The sequence below is a fragment of the Moschus berezovskii genome, chromosome 4 (genome assembly GCF_049115385.1).
Source record: "Moschus berezovskii isolate FMDL1 chromosome 4, NW_MosBer_1.0, whole genome shotgun sequence".
Taxonomy (NCBI): domain Eukaryota; kingdom Metazoa; phylum Chordata; class Mammalia; order Artiodactyla; family Moschidae; genus Moschus; species Moschus berezovskii.
Window position 1 is genome coordinate 71655211 of NC_142463.1, and position 22304 is coordinate 71677514.

Genomic DNA, 22304 nt, shown 5'->3' on the forward strand with positions numbered 1-22304 from the left:
TTAATCCTTTATCATTTGCTTCATTTGCTATTATTTTCTCCCATTCTGAAGGCTGTCTTTTCACCTTACTTATAGTTTCCTTTGCTGTGCAGAAGCTTTTGATTTTCATTAGGTCCCATTTGTTTATTTTTGCTTTTATTTCCAGTATTCTGGGAGGTGGGTCATGGAGGATCCTGCTGTGATTTATGTCGGAGAGTGTTTTGCCTACGTTCTCCTCTAGGAGTTTTATAGTTTCTGGTCTTACATTTAGCTCTTTAATCCATTTTGAGTTTATTTTTGTGTATGGTGTTAGGAAGTGTTCTAGTTTCATTCTTTTACAAGTGGCTGACCAGTTTTCCCAGCACCACTTGTTAAAGAGACTGTCTTTTCTCCATTTTATATTCTTGCCTCCTTTGTCAAAGATGAGGTGTCCATAGGTGCGTGGATTTATCTCTGGGCTTTCTATTTGGTTCCAATTATCTATATTTCTGTCTTTATGCCAGTACCATATTGTCTTGATGACTGTGGCTTTGTAGTAGAGCCTGAAGTCCGGCAGGTTAATTCCCCCAGTTCCATTCTTCTTCCTCAAGATTGCTTTGGCTATTCGAGGTTTTTTGTATTTCCATACAAATGGTGAGATGATTTGTTCTAGTTCTATGAAAAATATCGTTGGTAGCTTGATAGGGATTGCATTGAATGTATAAATTACTTTGGGTAGTATACTCATTTTTACAATATTTATTCTTCCAATCCATGAACATGATATATTTCTCCATCTATTAGTGTCCTCTTTGATTATTTTCAGTAGTGTTTTATAGTTTCCTACGTACAAGTCTTTTGTTTCCTTAGGTAGATGTATTCCTAAGTATTTAATTTTTTTCGTTGCAACAGTGAATGGAATAGTTTCCTTAATTTCTATTTTCTCATTATTAGTGTATAGGAATGCAAGAGATTTCTGTGTGTTGATTTTATATCCTGCAACTTTACTGTAATCATTGATTAGCTCTGGTAGTTTTCTGGTAGAGTCTTTAGGGTTTTCTGTGTAGAGGATCATGTCATCAGCGAACAGTGAAAGTTTTACTTCTTCTTTTCCAATTTGTATTCCTTTTATGTCTTTTTCTCCTCTGATTGCTGTGGCCAAAACTTCCAGAACTATGTTGAATAGTAGTGGGGAGAGTGGGCACCCTTGTCTTGTTCCTGACTTTAGGGGAAATGCTTTCAGTTTTTCACCATTGAGGATAATGTTTGCTGTGAGTCTGTCATATATAGCTTTTATTATGTTGAGGTATGTCCCTTCTATTCCCACTTTCTGGAGGGTTTTGATCATAAATGGATGTTGAATTTTGTCGAAGGCTTTCTCTGCATCTATTGAGATAATCATATGATTTTTATTTTTCAGTTTGTTAATGTGGTGTATTACGTTGATTTGCGGATATTGAAGAATCCTTGCATTCCTGGGATAAAGCCCACTTGGTCATGATGTATGATCTTCTTAACGTGTTGTTGGATTCTGATTGCTAGAATTTTGTTAAGGATTTTTGCATCTATGTTCATCAGTGATATTGGCCTGTAGTTTTCTTTTTTTGTGGGATCTTTACCAGGTTTTGGGATTAGGGTGATTTTGGCCTCATAGTATGAGTTTGGAAGTTTCCCTTCCTCAGCAATTTTCTGGAAGAGTTTGAGTAGAATAGGTGTTAGCTCTTCTCTAAATTTTTGGTAGAATTCAGCTGTGAAGCCGTCTGGACCTGGGCTTTTGTTTGCTGGAAGATTCCTGATTACAGCCTCTAGTTCCGTGCTTGTGATGGGTCTGTTCAGATTTTCTATTTCTTCCTGGTTCAGTTTTGGAAAGTTGTACTTTTCTAGGAATTTGTCCATTTCTTCCAGGTTATTCATTTTATTGCCATATAATTGCTGATAGTATTCTCTAATAATCCTTTGTATTTCTGTGTTGTCAGTTGTGATCTCTCCATTTTCATTTCTAATTTTATTGATTTGGTTCTTCTCACTTTGTTTCTTGATAAGTCTGGCTTAGTGGTTTGTCAATTTTATTTACCTTCTCAAAGAACCAGCTTTTGGCTTTGTTGATTTTTGCTGTGGTCTCTTTTGTTTCTTTTGCATTTATCTCTGCCCTAATTTTTACGATTTCTTTCCTTCTACTGACCCTGGGGTTCTTCATTTCTTCCTTTTCTAGTTGCTTTAGATGTAGAGTTAGGTTATTGAGTTGACTTTTTTCTTGTTTCTTGAGGTGTGCCTGTATTGCTATGAACTTCCCCCTTAGCACTGCTTTTACAGTGTCCCAGAGGTTTTGGGTTGTTGTGTTTTCATTTTCATTCATTTCTGTGCATATTTTTATTTCTCTTTTGATTTCTTCTATGATTTGTTCATTATTCAGCAGTGTGTTGTTCAGCCTCCATATGTTGGCATTTTTAATAGTTTTTCTCCCATAATTGAGATCTAATCTTACTGCATTGTGGTCAGAAAAGATGCTTGGAATGATTTCAATTTTTTTGAATTTACCAAGGCTAGATTTATGGCCCAGGATGTGATCTATCCTGGAAAAGTTTCCGTGTGCGCTTGAGAAAAAGGTGAAATTCATTGTTTTGGGGTGAAATGTGCTATAGATATCTATTAGGTCTAACTGGTCTATTGTATCATTTAAAGTTTGTGTTTCCTTGTTAATTTTCTGTTTAGTTGATCTATCCATAGATGTAAGTGGGGTATTAAAATCTCCCACTGTTATTGCATTGTTGTTAATTTCCCCTTTCATACTTGTTAGTAATTGTCTTACATATTGCGGTGCTCCTATGTTGGGTGCATAAATATTTATAATTGTTATATCTTCATCTTGGATTGATCCTTTGATCAGTATGTAGTTTCCTTCTTTGTCTCTTTTCACAGCCTTTGTTTTAAGGTCTATTTTATCTGATATGAGTATTGCTACTCCTGCTTTCTTTTGGTCTCTATTTGCATGGAATATCTTTTTCCAGCCCTTCACTTTCAGTCTGTATGTGTCCCTCGTTTTGAGGTGGGTCTCTTGCAGACAACATATATGGGGGTCTTGTTTTTGTATCCATTCAGCCAGCCTTTGTCTTTTGGTTGGGGCATTCAACCCATTTTCGTTTAAGGTAATTATTGATAAATACGATCCCGTAGCCATTTTATTTATTGCTTTGGGTTCAAGTTTATACACCCTTTCTGTGTTTCCTGTCTAGAGAAGATCCTTTAGCATTTGTTGGAGAGCTGGTTTGGTAATGCTGAATTCTCTCAGCTTTTGCTTGTCTGTAAAGCTTTTGATTTCTCCTTCATATTTGAATGAGATCCTTGCTGGGTACAGTAGTCTGGGCTGTAGGTTATTTTCTTTCATCTCTTTAAGTATGTCTTGCCATTCCCTCCTGGCCTGAAGAGTTTCTGTTGAAAGATCGGCTGTTATCCTTATGGGAATCCCCTTGTGTGTTATTTGTTGCTCTTCCCTTGCTGCTTTTAATATTTGTTCTATGTGTTTGATGTTTGTTAATTTGATTAATATGTGTCTTGGAGTATTTTGCCTTGGGTTTATCCTGTTGGGGACTCTCTGGGTTTCTTGGACTTGGGTGATTATTTCTTTCCCTATTTTAGGGAAGTTTTCAACTATTATCTCCTCAAGTATTCTCTCATGGTCCTTCTTTTTGTCTTCTTCTTCTGGGATTCCTATGATTCGAATATTGGAGCGTTTAACATTGTCCCAGAGGTCTCTAATATTGTTCTCATTTCTTTTAATTTGTTTTTCTTTTTTCCTCTCTGTTTCATTTATTTCTACAATTCTATCTTCTAGCTCGCTTACCCTGTCTTCTGCTTCTGTTATTCTACTGTTTGTTCCCTCCAGATTGTTTCTGATCTCATCTATTGCATTATTCATTGTATATTGACTCTTTTTTATTTCCTCTAAATCCTTGTTAAACCTTTCTTCCATCTTCTCAATCCTTTTCTCCAGGTTATTTATCTGTAACTCCATTTTGCTTTCAAGATTTTGAATCATTTTCACCACCAAAATTCGAAATTCTTTATCAGGTAGATTCCCTATATCTTCCTCTTTTGTTTGTGTTGGTGGGCATTTATCTTGTTCCTTTACTTGCTGGGTATTTCTCTGCCTCTTCATCTTGCTTATATTGCTTTGCTTGGGGTGGCCTTTCCCTCTTCTGGCCGTTTGTGGAGTTCTCTTTATTATGTAGTTTCCTCACTGTGTGTGGGGTTGGACAGGTGACTTGTCAAGGTTCCCTGGTTATGGAGGCTTGTGTCTGTGTTCTGGTGGGTGGAGCTGTATTTCTCCTCTCTGGAGTGCAATGAAGTGTCCAGTAATGAGTTATGAGATGTCAGTGGGTTTGGAGTGACTTTGGGCAGCCTGTATATTGAAGCTCAGGGCTAATTTCCTGTGTTGCTGGAGAATTGGCATGGTATGTCTTGCTCTGGAACTTGTTGACCCTTGGGTGATGCTTGGTTTTAGTGTAGATATGGAGACGTTTGATGAGCTCCTATCGATTAATGTTCCCTGGAGTCAGGAGTTCTCTCGTGTTCTCAGGATTTGGGCTTAAGCCTCTTGCCTCTGGTTTTTGGTCTTATTCTTAGAGTAGCCTCTAGACGTCTCTATCTGTCGTTTCCAAGGTGGTTCCCTCTGTTTTAGCTTCTGTTTGCTGGTCTCTTCAGTGTCTAATTTCCACCCTGATATTAGGGGGCGGGTGGACACTTTTTAAGGCTCAGTTGTTCAGTCCTTTTCTGGGAAGGGAGGAACGCTGCAGACGAATATGTCTGGCGTCTGTGAGGAGTGCTCGCAGTGTCTCGGCCACACAGGGTTTGCCCCCACTCACAGCGCGTGTGTTGTCCCAGTCTACACTGCACAGGCTCTAGGTTGCTCTGCCGGGAACTGTCCGAGGCTGGCGCTGGGTTGTATGTACTTCCCAGGTCTGAGCGGCTCAAGTTCAGGTTCTTGGGTACTCCACAAAGGCGCAGACTTGGTTGGGCCTGCGTTTTGTGCCTTCCCCGGTCCTAGCAGCTCAGGGGACCAGGTGTTTGGCGAGCGTGGTCTCTGTGACTTATCACCTCCCCAGTCCCCGCCACTCAGTTTTCTGGGTGTACAGCCGGCGCACCTTCTCAGGGGAATATCGACTGGCCCGAGCCCAGGAAGTCCTGATTAGCAACAAGCCTGCCTGTAGTTTGTATCAGATGTCTTTCTGGGGGCCGCAGTTTCCTCCTCCGGCTCTGGCTGCCCTCCCTGCCTGTCTTGGCGAGGGATTGGGGATGGGCTGACCGCAGCTGGCTCGCTCTGCTCAGTCCTTTATTCTGTGAGCGGGGCTGGCTGAGTCTTAGGTTAGAGCTTTCCGCCTTTTCGTGGGGAAGCTATCCCAGTCTGCTTTGCTCTCCCCAGTTCTCTCAAATTGTTTTCGTGGCATTCAAGCCCAGTCCTCTCTCTAAGCAGTTCAGCCGGCTCCTCCCTGCCCAGCCCCCGCTTGGTAATGGCGTGTGCAGGCGTCTGCGCTGCTTCTCTGCTGGGAGTTACCGTTTGGCGGGTAATCTGTGGGTTTTTAAAAAATCTTTTAAAAAAAAAAAAAAAGAGGGTTATGTGGCCCTCTGAGATTCCAAGGCTTGCCACAGATTCGCCAGTGAGAGTGTTTCCTGGTGTTTGGAAACTTCTCTCTTTTTAAAGCCTCCCCCCGAGACGGAGCTCCGTCCTTACTTCTTTTGTCTCTCTTTTTATCTTTTATGTTTTTTCCTACCTCCTTTTGAAGACAATGGGCTGCTTTTCTGGGTGCCTGACGTTCTCTGCCAGTATTCAGAAGTTGTTTTGTGGACTTTACTCCGCGTTCAAATGTTCTTTTGATGAATTTGTAGGGGAGAGAGTGGTCTCGCCGTCCTATTCCTCCGCCATCTTATTCCTTCCCCAGAATCACCTAGTTTAAACTTCTCATTTCAAGATGTAAAAAATGTGAAAAAGGGAACTGATGAAATTCAGTTATAGTTTTAAAATTAGATTGTTCTAATGTTTGACATGTTTATATATATTAAAAAATAATGCTGCATAATAATCTTATTAATAGTTAATTAGATTTTACCTTTTAGAGTTGTGGCTAATAGTTCATGATTTTTTCTTATAGTTTCTAAAACTTGATGCTGCAAAATATTGTGTTAGGATTTTGGAGTTACTCTGCTGTTGTACACTTTTTAAAAGGGAGCAGAAATGCCTGCAAAGTAGTGGAGTTATTCTGTCCAGTTACTGTGAAACACTGGGCAAGTTTCATCTTTCATTGCCTCATTTTCCTTGTCTTTAATCAGGGAGTAACAATAGTACCAGCCACATAAAGTTGTGAGTGCCTAACATGCAGAAGATAAGCACTCAGTAAATGTGAGCAGGTTTCAGGATTAAGCTTGAAAATATCTTAAAAGTGAGATTGATTAACTAACATGATTATTGAAAGTGAATGTGTAATTTTCATTTTTATGCTTTTTTTTCTTCATAGGCAGTTAAAAGAAGAAAATAATAATGGGAAAGAAAAATTAAGGATCATGTCAGTGAAAAATTCAGAAGTTATGGCACAACTAACTGAGTCTAGACAAAGTATTCTGAAGCTAGAGAGTGACTTAGAGGACAAAGACGAAATACTTAGAGAAAAATTTTCTCTAATGAATGAAAACCGAGAATTAAAAGTTCGTATTGCAACACAGAATGAGAGACTGGATTTGTGTCAGCAGGAAATAGAAAGTTCGAGGGTAGAACTGAGAAGTTTGGAAAAAATTATGTCCCAGTTGCCTGTAAGTATGTGACAAGGACAATTTTACCTAAGTGCTTTATAAGAGATCATGATTTTGTTGTTGCTTTATTACGTTCCATTTTTTTCCTTACATACCTGCTTTCAGTCATCAGTTCTTTTCTATCTCATCCTTTTTTCTTTTCTGAACTTACCTTTCTACTGGTCTACCCTGTCTCAGTCTCTTTTATGCCATGTATAAGAATGCCATTTAATTTTTTAAAACAGTTTTATTAAAGGATCTTTTATATATCACAGTATTCACCTATTTTAAGTATATTATTCAATGATTTTTAGTAAATCTACAAGTATGGAAACAATCATCACAATCCAGTTTTCATATATTTCTATCACCCAAAGGCCCCTTGTGCCCATTTATAATTAGTCTCTATACTGTGATGCTGTGAAAGATTGAAGGCAGGAGGAGAAATGGGACACAGAGGATGAGATGATTGGATGGCATCACTGACTCAATGGACAAAAGTTTGAGCAAACTCCAGGAGATGATACCCTGGAGAAGGAAATGACAACCCACTCCAGTATTCTTGCCTGAAAAATCCCTTGGACAGAGGAGTCTGATGGGCACAGTCCACAGGGTTGCACAGACATGGGGTCAGGTACAACTTAGCATCTGAACAACATCAACGCATCCCCACTCCTAGGGGATCCACTCTTCTGTCTCTAGAGATTTGTCTTTTCTGGACATTTCATATAACTGAATTATATAATATGTGGTGTTTTGCATTCTTAATGTTTTTGAGGATCTTTCATTGTGATATGTATCAGTATTTCATTTCTTTCTGTTGTTTAATACTATTCCTTTGTATGGATCTGCCACATTTATTCATTCACCAATAGGAGGACTTTTGGGTTTTTTCCACTTTTGGACTGTTATAAATGATGCTGTTTTGAATATTTGCTTACAAGTGTTCATCCAGAGGTTTCTCTTGAGTAGACACCTAGAAGTAGATTTGCTGAGTCATGTGGTAAATTTATGCCAAATTATTTTCCAAAGTGGCTGCACCACTTTAATTCTCACCAGCAGTATATGAGGATTTCTGTTTCTGTGCATCTTAACCAACATTTATTCTTGTCTGTCTTTGATTACAGCCATCTTAATGAGTATTAATTGATAGCACATTGTGGTTTTAATTTTCATTTCCCTGTTGACTGTTGAACAGTTTTTCATATACCTTTTAGAATTGCTTTTATGGTAGCATGTGGCCACCTTTTCTCTGAGTTATATATATGACCATATTTATAAATGAGGTTAGGAAGAAAATAAGTATACTTGTATCAGAAATTTGTTATTGATAGGTATGAGAAATGTGAGAAAAGGTATAGATAAATGTGTCATGGTTGGTTTTACATATGAATGGATGGTAGATTTTTACCAGTTTTAAACTGTCATGGATTTAGGATGCTGAAAGAGACCTTAGTAATCATTCAATTCAATACCATCATTTTATTGGTGAAGAAATGTACCCAAAGAAGTAAATAATTTATCCTGCTAGTGAGTGGCAGAATTAAAACCAGAACATAGAATTCTTGGTTCCCATCCCCCTGCAATATCTACTTTCCTAGGATGCTGATTATTTGCTTAAATTTTTAATTGTACTGATTACTTGTGAAATTTGGTAATAAAATACAGGTAGCGTTCATTTTAAATTGATGCTTTCATTTGACTTAATATTAAGAATTACCTGATATGTAGTCAAGTGGTATGATATGAAAGTCAAGTGGTAATATATGCTTGATCATCCTATGTAACATGGTTTGGAAATGTGAATTTAGAAAATTTTTTCTGTTTCTAAAAAGTGTGATTTGGTTATAGTTTTAAGGTAGTAGTCATTGAGTGCTTACCTTGCCCTTTTAACAACTAATTTTTAAAATTCTCTATTCAAAACATAAAGCATACATAGATCAATGTAGTACATTTGCTAAATCTGGGAAATATTTTGATATCTACTGCTGAATAAAATCTTTTAGGGAGATAAAACCTCATTATATATTTTGTTAATCCCGATTCTCTTCTCTAGCCACTGTTGTGAAATTCATATGTATCCTTCTTGTCCATATTTTAAATATTGCCCCATACAGATATATCCAGAAAAAAAAATACAGTTTAGTGCATTTTTGAAAATACTATATATGCCTCTCTTGTTTTTCATTCCATGTTATGAAATATCTCCATAATGATTTATATAATGCAGATTTAACTATTATAATTTTCCCATTAATATTTTATAATGTATAATAAATTTTATACATTTATACATTCTATTGATGGCTGTTAGATTATTTCTGTCCACGAAATTTTTCAGACTTGAAGTTCTGCGTAAAAAATGATTATGTCATAGGTATTATAAGTTTATATATCTTTGTTTTTAAACTTGCAGTTAAAAAGAGAAATATTTGGTTTTAAATCACCTCTTTCTAAGCACCAGATGAGCAGTTTGTCCAATAAGCAAGACAGTTACATTGGCTGCTGTGAGACAAATAAAATGGTGATTTCGGAATTGAGGTATGGTTTTCAGATCTTGAAGTTGTAGCAAATACAGTGTTTTTATAAATTGGTAATTAAGATTTTGATTAAATTGAAAAATATGCAGGGAAGTCTAGAGAATGTTTTAACAAATATCTATATTTCCACATGAGTTTGAGCAAGCTCTGGGAGTTGGTGGTAGACAGGGAAACCTGACATGCTGCGGTCCTTGGGGTCACAAAGAGTCGGACAGGACTGTTAGGCTAAACTGAACTGAACTGATATTTCCACAATGAAGAGTTGATTCTTCTTAACATTTTTTGATACTTTTTTTCACATCTGTTTCTTTAAATAAAAAGTAAAACATTACAGGATGGATAATTCCCTTTAATCCTTAACACTAGTCCCATTTTCCTCCTAATTATCTAATATCATGAGTTGGGTATCTACTCTTTAATTCATTTGTGCATGTTTACAGTCATATGCATAAATATGCTGTTTTTATATTGTTTGTAATTTTACTTTTTCAGTCAGCATCATTTTTAAATTTTTCCATGTTGAGGTATGTAGGTGGAATGATTGATCAATAGATGGATTAGTATTGTTAGTTTAATTTTAATAGAAGTTTAAGAGTCTAGTCAAGGCAATGGTTTTTCCCGTGGTCATGTATGAATGTGAGAGTTGGACTGTGAAGAAAGCTGATCGCTGAAGAATCGATGCTTTTGAACTGTGGTGTTGGAGAAGACTCTTGAGAGTCCCTTATACTGCAAGGAGATCCAACCAGTCCATTCTAAAGGAGATCAATCCTGGGTGTTCGCTGGAAGGACTGATGCTAAAGCTGAAACTGCAATACTTTGGCCACCTCATGTGACGAGTTGACTCACTGGAAAAGACTCTGATGCTGGGAAAGGTTGGGGGCGGGAGGAGAAGGGGACGACAGAGAATGAGATGGCTGGATGGCATCACCGACTCTGTGGACATGAGTTTGAGTGAACTCCGGAGTTGGTGATGGATAGGGAGGCCTGGCGTGCTGTGATTCATGGGGTCGCGGAGAGTCGGACACGACTGAGCGACTGAACTGAACTGAACTGAACTGAAGAGTCTTATAACTTCATCACAATTTATCTGTTCCTTTATTTATAGTTACGTTACAGTAAGTCTTTTACATACAGTCAAGTTCCATTCCAAGAGCATGTTCTTGAGTCCAACAAAGTTAACCTAGGTACCTAACTAATACAATCTGCTATATAATATATATATATATAAACTATAATAGGTTTATAATACTTTTCACACAAATAATATCTAAAAAAACAAACACAAAAAAGAAAATTTTAAATCTTACAGTATAGTAACTTGAAAAGTACAGTAGCACAGTACAATAGTTGGCATACGGGGGTTGGTATCAAGTGAACAGGCAAGACGAGTTACTAACTGAAGGAGGGAGAGGTGGGAGATGGTAGAGTTGAAGGGTCATCAGCAATAGAAGATGGAGGGCAAGCTGCAGTTTCACTCGTCTGACATTGATGGCACAGGTTCTTGTTCCTTGCTGGATTCAGTTCTACCTCTTGAAAAAAATAGTTCAGTGATGTCTGGGTAGTAGCTCTTTTTTCCTCATCATAAATGACAGTAGCACTGGATTGCATTCTGAAGAGCTGCTGCCATCTTCATGTACTGTTCTACATTTGGGTCCTGTGCCTTAAAAACTAACAGTGCCTCCTCAAATCCTGCATCATGAATCTCTTTAGTTCTTCAGTTACTACTTCTTCCTCTTGTGTCTCGTTATCCTTTCTCTGGGCCTACAATTCCATCAGGTCTTCAGTGAAGTTGTCCTCTTGAATATATAGCTGCAGGTTCTTGCTGAGGGTCATTAAGTTGCTGAAGACCTCTTTGGACTCCTCATCCACCTTCTCAAATCCACAAAAATTTTGAACAAACGGTGGGCAAAGGTTCTTCCAACCCCCATTCATAATAACAGCCATTAGGTCACACCAAGCAAGTCATTGTTTTTTAAGGCCTATCCAGTGACTCCCAATGTTAGTCACTCAGTCGTGTTCAACTCTTTGCAGCCCCATGAGCTATAGCCCACCAGGCTCCTCTGTCCATGGAATTCTCCAAACAAGAATACTGGAATGGGTACCCATTCTCTTCTCCAGGGGATCTTCTCCACCCAGGGATCGAACCCAGGTCTCCCATAGTGCAGGCAGATTCTCAACTGTCTGAGCCACCAGGGAAACCCTTATTACCTATAGTCAATGTTTTTTATGTTACAGTCCTTCCAAAATTGTAGCAAGGTTGTTCCTGGTTTGTTACTCACCTTTACTGTTTGATGAAAAAAGTCTGACATAATATTTCTTGAAAGTCTCTATAACTCCCTGGTCCTTAGGTTGGATGAGCAATGTAGTATTTGGTGGCAGATGCACTACTTTGATGTTAGGGTGATAGTTGCCCATGAATGGGGAATGGCCTGGAGCATTGTTGAGCAGCAAAAAATATTGAATGGGACATCCTTCTCCAAGCAAAACCATCCTGGAAAACAGCCTGTATAACCCAGGCTTTAGGGTTAGTCTTCCACACAACAGGAAGAGAACCCTTGGCTATGTTTTTAAGGCCTCTTGGGTTCTCTGAATAATGAACTGAGAGCCTTCAGCTTCGTATCGCTAAAAGTGTTACCCCTAAATAATAGTTATCCTATCCTTTGCTACTTTTATAGTCTGCCATCAACTTTTCCTCCTCACTGACGTAACTTCAGTTTGGCATTCTCTTCCAGTACAGTCCTGTCTCATCCACATTAAAAACCATCTTGGGTAAATACATGCCTTCATCAATAATTTCTCAGAAGCATTTCAGGAAATACCTGGGTAGCTACCATATCTGCATTCACTGCCTCACCACTTACTTTTACCTTGTGAAAGTTGGCTCTAGCCTTGAATTGGTGAAACCAGCCATGACTGGCATTTAAAGATGTGCCCAATAGTGGCTCAGACGGTAAAGCATCTGCCTACAATGCGGGAAACCTGGGTTTGATCCCTGGGTCGGGAAGATCCTCTGGAGAAGGAAATGGCAACCCACTCCAGTACTCTTGCCTAGAAAATCCCATGGATGGAGGAGGCTGGTAGCCTGGTAGGCTACAGCCTATGGGGTCGCAAGAGTCAGACATGACTTAGTGACTTCACTATTTTTTTGCCGTGTTTTGCCGTCTTCATAAAGGTTTTTAGCTTTTTCTTGAATCTGCATTAAACTGAGCAGGCCTTGACACTGATGCTTATCTTGCATTCACACACCCAAGAAGTTTCTCTATCTCTTCCATAACTTTTCCATGCTTCTTTCATATTATTGTCGACATCATCAGCACAGAGGACTTCATGTTCCATAACTTTGTCCATTTTCTTTGGAATTGTGTCAGTGGTTGAACGATTGATGTTAGAAGAACTAGCGATGTCTCCCATCTTTTTTGACTCCACTCTCAATTATTTTCACTTTTGTTTCCAACATCTTCACTTGGAGCTTCTTAACACCTATATCACCACTGCTTTTACCACTTGTTTTTCGACATCCTGAGCTTGAAATAAAGATAATGTACTACTGTACTCTATGCAGTACTATACAGTAAAGGATACCAAGGCACATCCCCTTGCAAGAGGATGCACACACATGACAGTACATGAGACATGTCAACTAACTTGTGATTGGACATGAGAATGCACATTCACATCTTTGTAAGTTTGCAACTTGAAGGAGACTTACTGTATGTATAGTTTTTGTCTGTTAAAAATAATGCTATGAAGTATATATACATGTTTCCTGTATAATATGTTGAGAGTTTCCCTAGCAGATGTTTCTAAAAGTAGAATTGCTGGGTCCCAGGGTGGGTACTATCCAGTTTCTGAAGTAACTGAACCTGTTTACAGTGTATTCAGTGGTTTTCTGTATCCTGGCCAATAGTTGACTAATATCAGTTTTCATTAAAATTTTTTTAATATGAAAGGGAAAAACGGGATGTGATATTTTTACCGAATCTTTCTAATGCTTTTTGGTTTATTTTCTTTTGTGCCAGGATTAAACTTGCAATAAAAGAGGCAGAAATTCAGAAGCTTCAGGCAAACCTGACTGCAAATAAGTTATCTCACAATCTTACTGCTTGTAATGACTACCAAGAAGGTCGCAAATTAAATAGTTTAGAAATAGAACCTGTAAAGCTAGGTAATCAAGTAGGTGAGTATGTTCAGTTCTTTTAATAAATTGTAATTAGACTTCTTTAATGATGATTTTTTTTAATGGCTGTATCACAGTGTCATGTGTACTTTTTTGTTGTTTTTGCATGTGGAATCTATTGGTTTCTATTATGAAACATACCTGATAATCTGTTAGTACTACTTAGTGTTGATAAGACAGTAAAAAATTGTTTCAAAATTATTAAATTTTGCATCATCCTTTAAAAAGACACTTTTAAAGTAAGATTTCCTTACATTTTATGATACATCCATCTAAAATATGAAATTCAGTACCTTTTGTCAAATGTTTGTTTTTTCCCTTGTAAGATTTCCTTACATTTTATGATACATCCATCTAAAATATGAAATTCAGTACCTTTTGTCAAATGTTTGTTTTTTCATACGTAAGCCACTCCAGTACTCTTGCCTAGAAAATCCCATGGACGGGGGAGCCTGGTGGCTTGCAGTCCATGGGGTCGCTACGAGTCTGATGTGGCTGAGCGACTTCACTTTCCCTTTTCACTTTCACACATTGGAGAAGGAAATGGCAACCCACTCCAGTGTTCTTGCCTGGAGAATCCCAGGGACGGGGGAGCCTGGTGGGCTTCCGTCTATGGGGTCACGCAGAGTTGGACACGACTGAAGTGACTTAGCAGCAGCAGCAGCAGCATATACCCTTGTTACCATCACACAGTTAAGACATACAGTAGTCCCTGCCTATCCTCCCAGGATGTGTTCTAAGACCTCCAGTGAATGCCTGAAGCTACAGATGGTACTGACCCCTATATATTACGAAGTTTTTTCCTGTACATACAAATGATAAAGTTTAATTTGTAAATTAGGCACAGTAAGAGGTTAACAACAATAACTAACAATAAAACAGAATAATTATAACAGTATACTATAATAAAAGTTATAGGAATGTGGCCTCTCTGTCTTTCCCTCTACTGTACACTTTAAATGGCGTTTTCATTTTCACATGTTGTGGCTGTAACTTTGATAGCAAAATTGGTACAAATTTCTTCTTCACAATTTCGTGGATAGAAGATTTTTACTATAGATCTTAGCACCCTCAGCATATAACTTTTTTCTTTCCTTATTAAATCTAGAACTTTCACCTTTTCACTGAATTACATTACAGCTTCTTTTTGGAATATTTGGATTTCTAGCATTACTACTCTTGCACTTTGGGACCATTATTAAGTAAAATAAGTATTACTTGAACACATGCGCCATAATACTGCAACAGTTGATTTGATAACCTAGTTGACCACTAAGTGGCTAAAAGGCACAATACCAGGACAAAGGGATTATTTACATCCTTGGTAATTTGGAGCTGGAAGGGAAGTGTAAGACTTTACCACACCACTCAGAATACCACAGTTTCAAACTTAGGAATTATTTATTTTTGGAATTTTCCATGTATTCAAGCCTCAGTTGACAGCAGGTAACTGAAGCCTCAGAATGTGAAACTGAGGATAAAAGAGGACTACTGTATAATATTTCGTTCAGGTTCCATATATTCCTTCCCAGTTCCTTTGGGCTTAATATTCTCTTCTTTTTAAAATTTTCTTAAAGTAAAAGCTTAGATTATTGACTTTAAATCTTCCTTTTCAAACATACTTTCAGTTCAGTTCAGTTCAGTCGCTTAGTCGTGTCCGACTCTCTGCGACCCCATGAATCACAGCACGCCAGGCCTCCCTGTCTGTCCACCACCAACTCCCGGAGTTCACTCAAACTCATGTCCATCAAGTCGATGATGCCATCCAGCCATCTCATTCTCTGTCGTCCCCGTCTCCTCCCGCCCCCAATCCCTCCTAGCATCAGACTCTTCCAGTGAGTCAACTCGTCGCATGAGGTGGCCAAAGTATTGGAGTTTCAGCCTTAGCATCAGACCTTCCAATGAACACCCAGGATTGATCTCCTTTAGAATGGACTGGTTGGATCTCCTTGCAGTCCAAGGGATTCTCAAGAGTCTTCTCCAGCACCACAGTTCAAAAGCATTAATTCTTCGGCAATCAGCTTTCTTCACAGTCCAACTCTCACATCTGTAACATGACCACGGGAAAAACCATAGCCTTGACTAGACGGACCTTGGTTGGCAAAGTAATGTCTCTGCTTTTTAATATGCTATCAAAGTTGGTCATAACTTTCCTTCCAAGAAGTAAGCGTCCAAGGAGAAAGCGTCTTTTAATTTCCTGGCTGCAGTTAGCATCTGCAGTGATTTTGGAGCCCAAAAAAATAAAGTCGGACACTGTTTCCACTGTTTTCCCATCTATTTCCCATGAAGTGATGGGACCAGATGCCATGATCTTCGTTTTCTGAATGTTGAGCTTCAAGCCGTCCTTTTCACTCTCCTCTTTCACTTTCATCAAGAGGCTTTTGAGTTCCTCTTCACTTTCTGCCATAAGGGTGGTGTCATCTGCATATCTGAGGTTATTGATATTTCTCCCGGCACTCTTGATTCCAGCTTGAGCTTCTTCCAGCCCAGCGTTCCTCATGATGTACTCTGCATATAAGTTAAATAAGCAGGGTAACAATATACAACCTTGACATACTCCTTTTCCTATTTGGAACCAGTCTGTTGTTCCATGTCCAGTTCTAACTGTTGCTTCCTGACCTGCATACAGGTTTCTCAAGAGGCAGGTCAGGTGGTCTGGTATTCCCATCTCTTTCAGAATTTTCCACTGTTTGTTGTGATCCACACAGTCAAAGGCTTTGGCATAGTCAATAAAGCGGAAATAGATGTTTCTCTGGAACTCTTGCTTTCTCCATGATCCAGCGGATGTTGGCAATTTGATCTCTGGTGCCTCTACCTTTTCTAAAACCTGCTTGAACCTCTGGGAGTTCACGGTTCACATATTGCTCAAGCCTGGCTTGGAGAATTTTGAGCATGACTTTACTAGCATGTGAGATGAGTGCAATTGTATGGTAGTTTGAGCATTCTTTGGCATTGCCTTTCTTTGGGATTGGAATGAAGACTGACCTTTTCCAGTCCTGTGGCCACTGCTGAGTTTTCCAAATTTGCTGGCATATTGAGTGCAGCACTTTCACAGCATCATCTTTCAGGATTTGAAATAGCTCAACTAGAATTCCATCACCTCCACTAGCTTTGTTTGTAGTGATGCTTTCTAAGGCCCACTTGACTTCACATTCCAAGATGTCTGGCTCCAGGTGAGTGGTCATGCCATCGTGATTATCTTCGTTGTGAAGATCTTTTTTGTACAGTTCTTCTGTGTATTCTTGCCACCTCTTCTTAATATCTTCTGCTTCTGTTAGGTCCATACCATTTCTGTCCTTTATCGAGCCCATCTTTGCATGAAATGTTCCCTTGGAATCTCTGATTTTCTTGAAGAGATCTCTTGTTTTTCCTATGCTGTTGTTTTCCTCTATTTCTTTGCATTGATCGCTGAGGAAGGCTTTCTTATCTCTCCTAGCTATTCCTTGGAACTCTGCATTCAGATGCTTATATGTTTCCTTTTCTCCTTTGCTTTTCGCTTCTCTTCTTTTCACAGCTATTTGTAAGGCCTCCTCAGACAGCCATTTTGCTTTTTTGCATTTCTTTTCCATGGGGATGGTCTTGGTCCCCGTCTCCTGTACAGTGTCACGAACCTCCGTCCAGAGTTCATCAGGCACTCTATCAGATCTAGTCCCTTAAATCTATTTCTTACTTCCACTGTATAATCATAAGGGATTTGATTTAGGTCATATCTGAATGGTCTAGTGGTTTTCCCTACTTTCTTCAATTTAAGTCTGAATTTGGCAATAAGGAGTTCATGATCTGAGCCACAGTCAGCTCCTGGTCTAGTTTTTGCTAACTGGATAGAGCTTCTCCATCTTTGACTGCACAGAATATAATCAATCTGATTTTGGTGTTGACCATCTGGTGATGTCCATGTGTAGAGTCTTCTCACTTACTTTTAGGCAGTACTTCAATTGCATCTTCAGCTAATTAAAATTAGCTGTATAACCTAATTTTAGGTTATGTTTACATTTTATTCAGTTTACAGTTTATTCATGTCTTATAATATCTTACATTTTATTATGTCTTATAGCATCTCCTATGTGTGTTTATTTCCAAATATTTAGTCATTTTCTAGATATCTTTGTTATTAGTGGTGGACATTAGGTTGTTTTCATTAAACGAATTCATGAAAGAACCTGATTTGAATTTTTTAAATGTTTTTTGAAGCTCAGTTTATTGGCCAACTTCCCTGGTGGCTCAGAGGTTAAAGCATCTGCCTGCAATGTGGGAGACCTGGGTTTGATCCCTGGGTTGGGAAGATCCCCTGGAGAAGGAAATGGCAACCCACTCCAGTATTCTTGCCTGGAGAATCCCACGGATTGTGGAGCCTGGTGGGCTTCAGTCCACGGGGTCGCAAAAAGTCGGACACGACTGAGCGACTTCATTTCATTTCACTTTATTGGCCAAAATATGGTCTCTCTTGGTGAATATTCCTGATTCACTTGAAAAAAATTCTGTATTCTGTAATTATTGGGTGAAATTTTTTGCAGTTCTTTTGAGATATAGTTGACATACAACACTGTGTATAGCTGCTGCTGCTACTGGTGCTAAGTCACTTCAGTCGTGTCCAACTCTGTGCGACCCCATAGATGGAAGGCCACCAGGCTCCCCCACCCCTGGGATTCTCCAGGCAAGAACACTGGAGTGGGTTGCCATTTCCTTCTCCAATGCATGAAAGTGAAAAGTGAAAGGGAAGTCACTCAGTCGTGTCTGACTCTTAGCCACCCCATGGACTGCAGCCTACCAGACTCCTCCTTCCATGGAATTTTCCAGGCAAGAGTACTGGAATGGGGTGCCATTGCCTTCTCTGACTATGTATAGCATAATGACTTAATTTACATATGTTATGAAATGATTTTCACAGTAAATTGGTTAACATACATCATCTCATATATATACCAAAAAATAAAAAGGAGAATGTCTTAAGATCTACTGTGTTAACAACTTTCTAATATACAGCAGTATAACCTATTGTCGTTGTACATTAGGACCAGCTTTAATTTTTAACTTACTTGGTTCTTAACCAGTAATTAACTGAAGAAACCACTGTATAGAAGAAAACTTACAGTATTTGTAATACTGTTAAGTATCCTACACACAAACCTTCAAGCTGCAAACTCAAAAATGCGAGCATGCATTTGCATGTCCAACCACATAAATTAGTTCACATGTCTGGCATACATTGTCACATGTGTGCATCCTCTACAAGTGGCTTTGCTTTTGTGTCCTTTACATTATACAGTACAGTATCTTTCTTTCAAGCCCAAGATGTCCAGAAGTAAGCATAAAAGCAGTGGTGATGTAGCTGGACCAGCTGTTATACTGTACCACTGTACTTTCCAAGATACTGTACTGTAAGTTTAAAAATGCTTATTTTTTTCGTGTGTGTGTTTTTTAGTATCTGTGTGAAAAATAGCTGATCGCAGCTGCCTTTGTTGGACTTAAAAATGTGCTCTCAGAATGGAACTCATTTATATGCAGGGGACTTAGTGTAATAGCAGATCAGTTGAATTCCTTATATATGATTATCTAGGTTATTAAGTAGTCTTTTTAAGACTCTCTTCATTTTATTTATGGTTTTTACAGAAGTCATGTACACATGTGAGATGGACCATAAATAAGGCTGTTGTTGTTATTGTTCAGTCACCCAGTCATGACCAATTCTTCACAACCCCATGGACTGCAGTATGCCAGGACTCCCTGTCCCTCATCATCTCCCAGAGTTTGCCCAAGTTCATGTTCATTACATCAGTGATGCCTTCCAGCCATCTCATCCTCTGATGCCCTTTCCTCCTGCCTTCAATCTATCTCAGCATCAGGGTCTTTTCCAATGAGTCGGTTCTTCGCATCAGGTGGCCAATGTATTGGAGTTTCAGCTTCAGCATCAGTCTTTCCAGTGAATATTCAGGGTTGATTTCCCTTAAGATTGACTGGTTTGATCTCCCTGCTGTCCAAGAGACTTTCAGGAGTCTTCTCCAGCACAGTTGAAAGGCGTCAATTCTTTGGCGTTCTGCCTTCTTTATGTTCCAGCTCTCAAGAGTGTATGTGACCACTGGGAAGACCAAAGCCTTGACTACACAGACCTTTGTCGGCAGAGTAAAGTCTGCTCTGTCTAGGTTTGTCATCGCTTTCCTGCAAAGAGGCAATCGTTTTCTGATTTCACAGCTGCAGTCACCACCCACAGTGATTTTGGAGCCCAAAAAGAGGAAATCCGTCGTGACTTCCAACTTTTCCCCTTCTGTGTGAAGGCTGAGCACCACAGAATTGATGCTTTCAATTGTGGTGCTGGCGAAGACTCTTCGAGTCCCTTGGACTTCAAGAATATCATACCAGTCAATCCTAAAGGAAATCAGTCCTGAATATTCTTTGGAAGGATTGATGCTGAAGCAGAAACTCCAATACTTTGGCCACCTGATGTGAAGAGCTGACTCATTGGAAAAGACCCTGATGTTGGGAAACATTGAAGGCAGGAGGAGAAGGGGATGACAGAGGATGAGATGGTTGGATGGCATCACCGGCTTGATGGATGTGAGTTTGAGCAAGCTTCAGGAGTTGGTGATGGATAGGAAAGCCTGACTTGCTGCAGTCCACGGGGTTGCAAAGAGTCGGACATGACTGAGTGACTGAACTGATAGGACCGGATCCCATGATCTTCGTTTTTTGAATGTTGATTTTTAAGCCAGCTTTTTCACTCTCCTCTATCACCTTCATCAATAGACTCAGTTGCTCTTCGCTTTCTGCCATTAGGGTGGTATCATTGCATATCTGAGGTTATTGATATTTCTCCCGGCAATCTTGATTCCAGCTTGAGCTTCATCCAGCCTGGCTTTTGCATCATGTACTCTGCATATAAATTAAATAAGCAGAGTGACAACATACAGCCTTGATGTACAGTTTCTTAGAGTTCATAGTTTATTCAGAATTAAGATTTTTCCACTTGAAGTATAATATAGAAACTTTATAAAACTATAGGTCTCTTTACCATTCCTATTTTACGTTGTAATTGTCCAATGTATTATAGCAACATACATTGAAAACCTCACTAGGCAATACTATTTTTTCTTTCCTCTGTTCATAATTTGATAGTTATCACTCTGGCTTTTTGTTGATTAGTGTTTCCTGGGAAGACTTTTTCCATCCTTTAAAGGATGTATCTTTGTATATGAATGCGTTTCTGATAGAAAACATAATTGATTCTTTTGTAACTAGTCATTCTTTTACCCTTTTATTGGAATGTGGGTTACTTACATTTAATGTAATCATTGATCTTTTTGGGTTTAAATCTACCATCTTGTTATTTGTTTGCTTTTTATTCTGTTGGGTTTTGTTCATTTTTCTTGCCTTCTTTTGGATGAATTTTAGTATTTCATTTTTTTAGTGCCTTCTATTAAGTAATTAATTATACCTCTTCATTTTCTTAGTGGTTGCCCTAGGGTTAACATATGTTTCTTTAACCTGTCATGTGCTAGCTTCAAATACAATGGACTGCTAGCAGAAATGATGGTAGAGAATATTAGATATCTTAAGTGATTAGAGGGAATACAGTTGAGAATGATGTGTAAGCAGAGGGAATTCTAAAGAGGTTCTGATTATATATGTTGTATATTCTCTAACATCAAAGAAGAACAGAGTCAATAGTAGATTGTTTAGAAAGTGAATTATTAGAGATAAGGAGAATTGATGGGAAATGGTACTTGTGCAACCCTAGAAGGCATAGTTTCTCTCTACTTGTTTACACATCTATGTATTCTCATGCAGTCATCTACATTGTACATCTACTTTAAAGCACCCCTGAAAGCTTGTTTACCTTTCAGTTGGCAATAGTGTATACCTTTATAATGGAGAAAAGGTGTATTCCAACAACTATATCTGATAACTCTCAGTAGTTTTAAAGAGCATTACTGAATTCTCATCATTTGGTTTGGATATGAAGGATTCAGTGTTTTTGGCTTTTCAGTTTGTATCTGTATACAGTATATCAAAATGATCAAGTTATCCAAATTTATGATCAGTTTTGGTTTAAGGAGATAAGGCAATGTTTTTATGTTTTGTTTTCAAATAATGATTTGTATTCAAACAGTGGGGTTTTTAAAGATGGAGAAGGGCTCTGTGGTACAAAAAGATAGTCCTTATGTTATGAAGTGATAGTCTGGAAAAGTGAGTTGAGTCAGAACCTATTCCTACTTTATATATTTAGTAATAGAAAGTACCTTGCTTACCGTGTTTCGTCATTATATTTTCTTTAATGTGTGTTTCATCCACTTTAGTATTCTTTAGATCAGAAAGTAAATATGATTAAATCTTTCAACATTGAAATGAGTTTTTATTGTTTAAGTTTTATAGAGAACAGTTTTCCTTTTATGTTTATTAACAGAAAGTTTAAAAGATCAAAATCAGCATATTGTGAACAAGCAATATGAAAGAGAAAGGCAAAGACTTGCTTCTGGAATAGAAGAATTACGTGACAAGTTGATGCAAATTGAAGCTGAGAATTCTGATCTGAAGGTTAACATGGCGCACAGAACTAGTCAGTTTCAACTCATTCAAGAGGAGCTGCTAGAGAAAGCTTCAAACTCTAGCAAACTTGAAAGTGAAGTAAGCTTAAATTAGCTATATGTACTAAATTTTGAGAGAAGAAAAAAGTGTTATATGGTTTTGTGAAAATTGTTAAAGATGAGATTTATACACTAAAAAAAATGGTATCATATAAGTTATAACTTCTTTTAAAATTATATTTGGAAACTTTTGGGTTTTCAGTTCAGTTCAGTCGCTCAGTCGTGTCCGACTTTGCAACCCCATGAATTGCAGCACGCCAGGCCTCCCTG

The 22304-nt window shown here is 38.5% G+C and overlaps 1 protein-coding gene across 7 annotated transcripts in view; it reads left to right on the forward strand.

Annotated features, from left to right (window-relative positions):
* The window catches only part of CCDC18 (coiled-coil domain containing 18), a 118018-nt gene that overhangs the window by 26123 nt on the left and 69591 nt on the right, over positions 1–22304 (forward strand). For all 7 annotated transcript variants that reach the window (XM_055403941.2, XM_055403939.2, XM_055403945.2 and 4 more), the window contains 4 exons: positions 6468–6759; positions 9155–9279; positions 13298–13455; positions 21854–22074. In XM_055403941.2, the coding sequence (XP_055259916.2) occupies positions 6468–6759; positions 9155–9279; positions 13298–13455; positions 21854–22074 (796 nt within the window). The remainder of the gene's footprint in view (positions 1–6467; positions 6760–9154; positions 9280–13297; positions 13456–21853; positions 22075–22304) is intronic.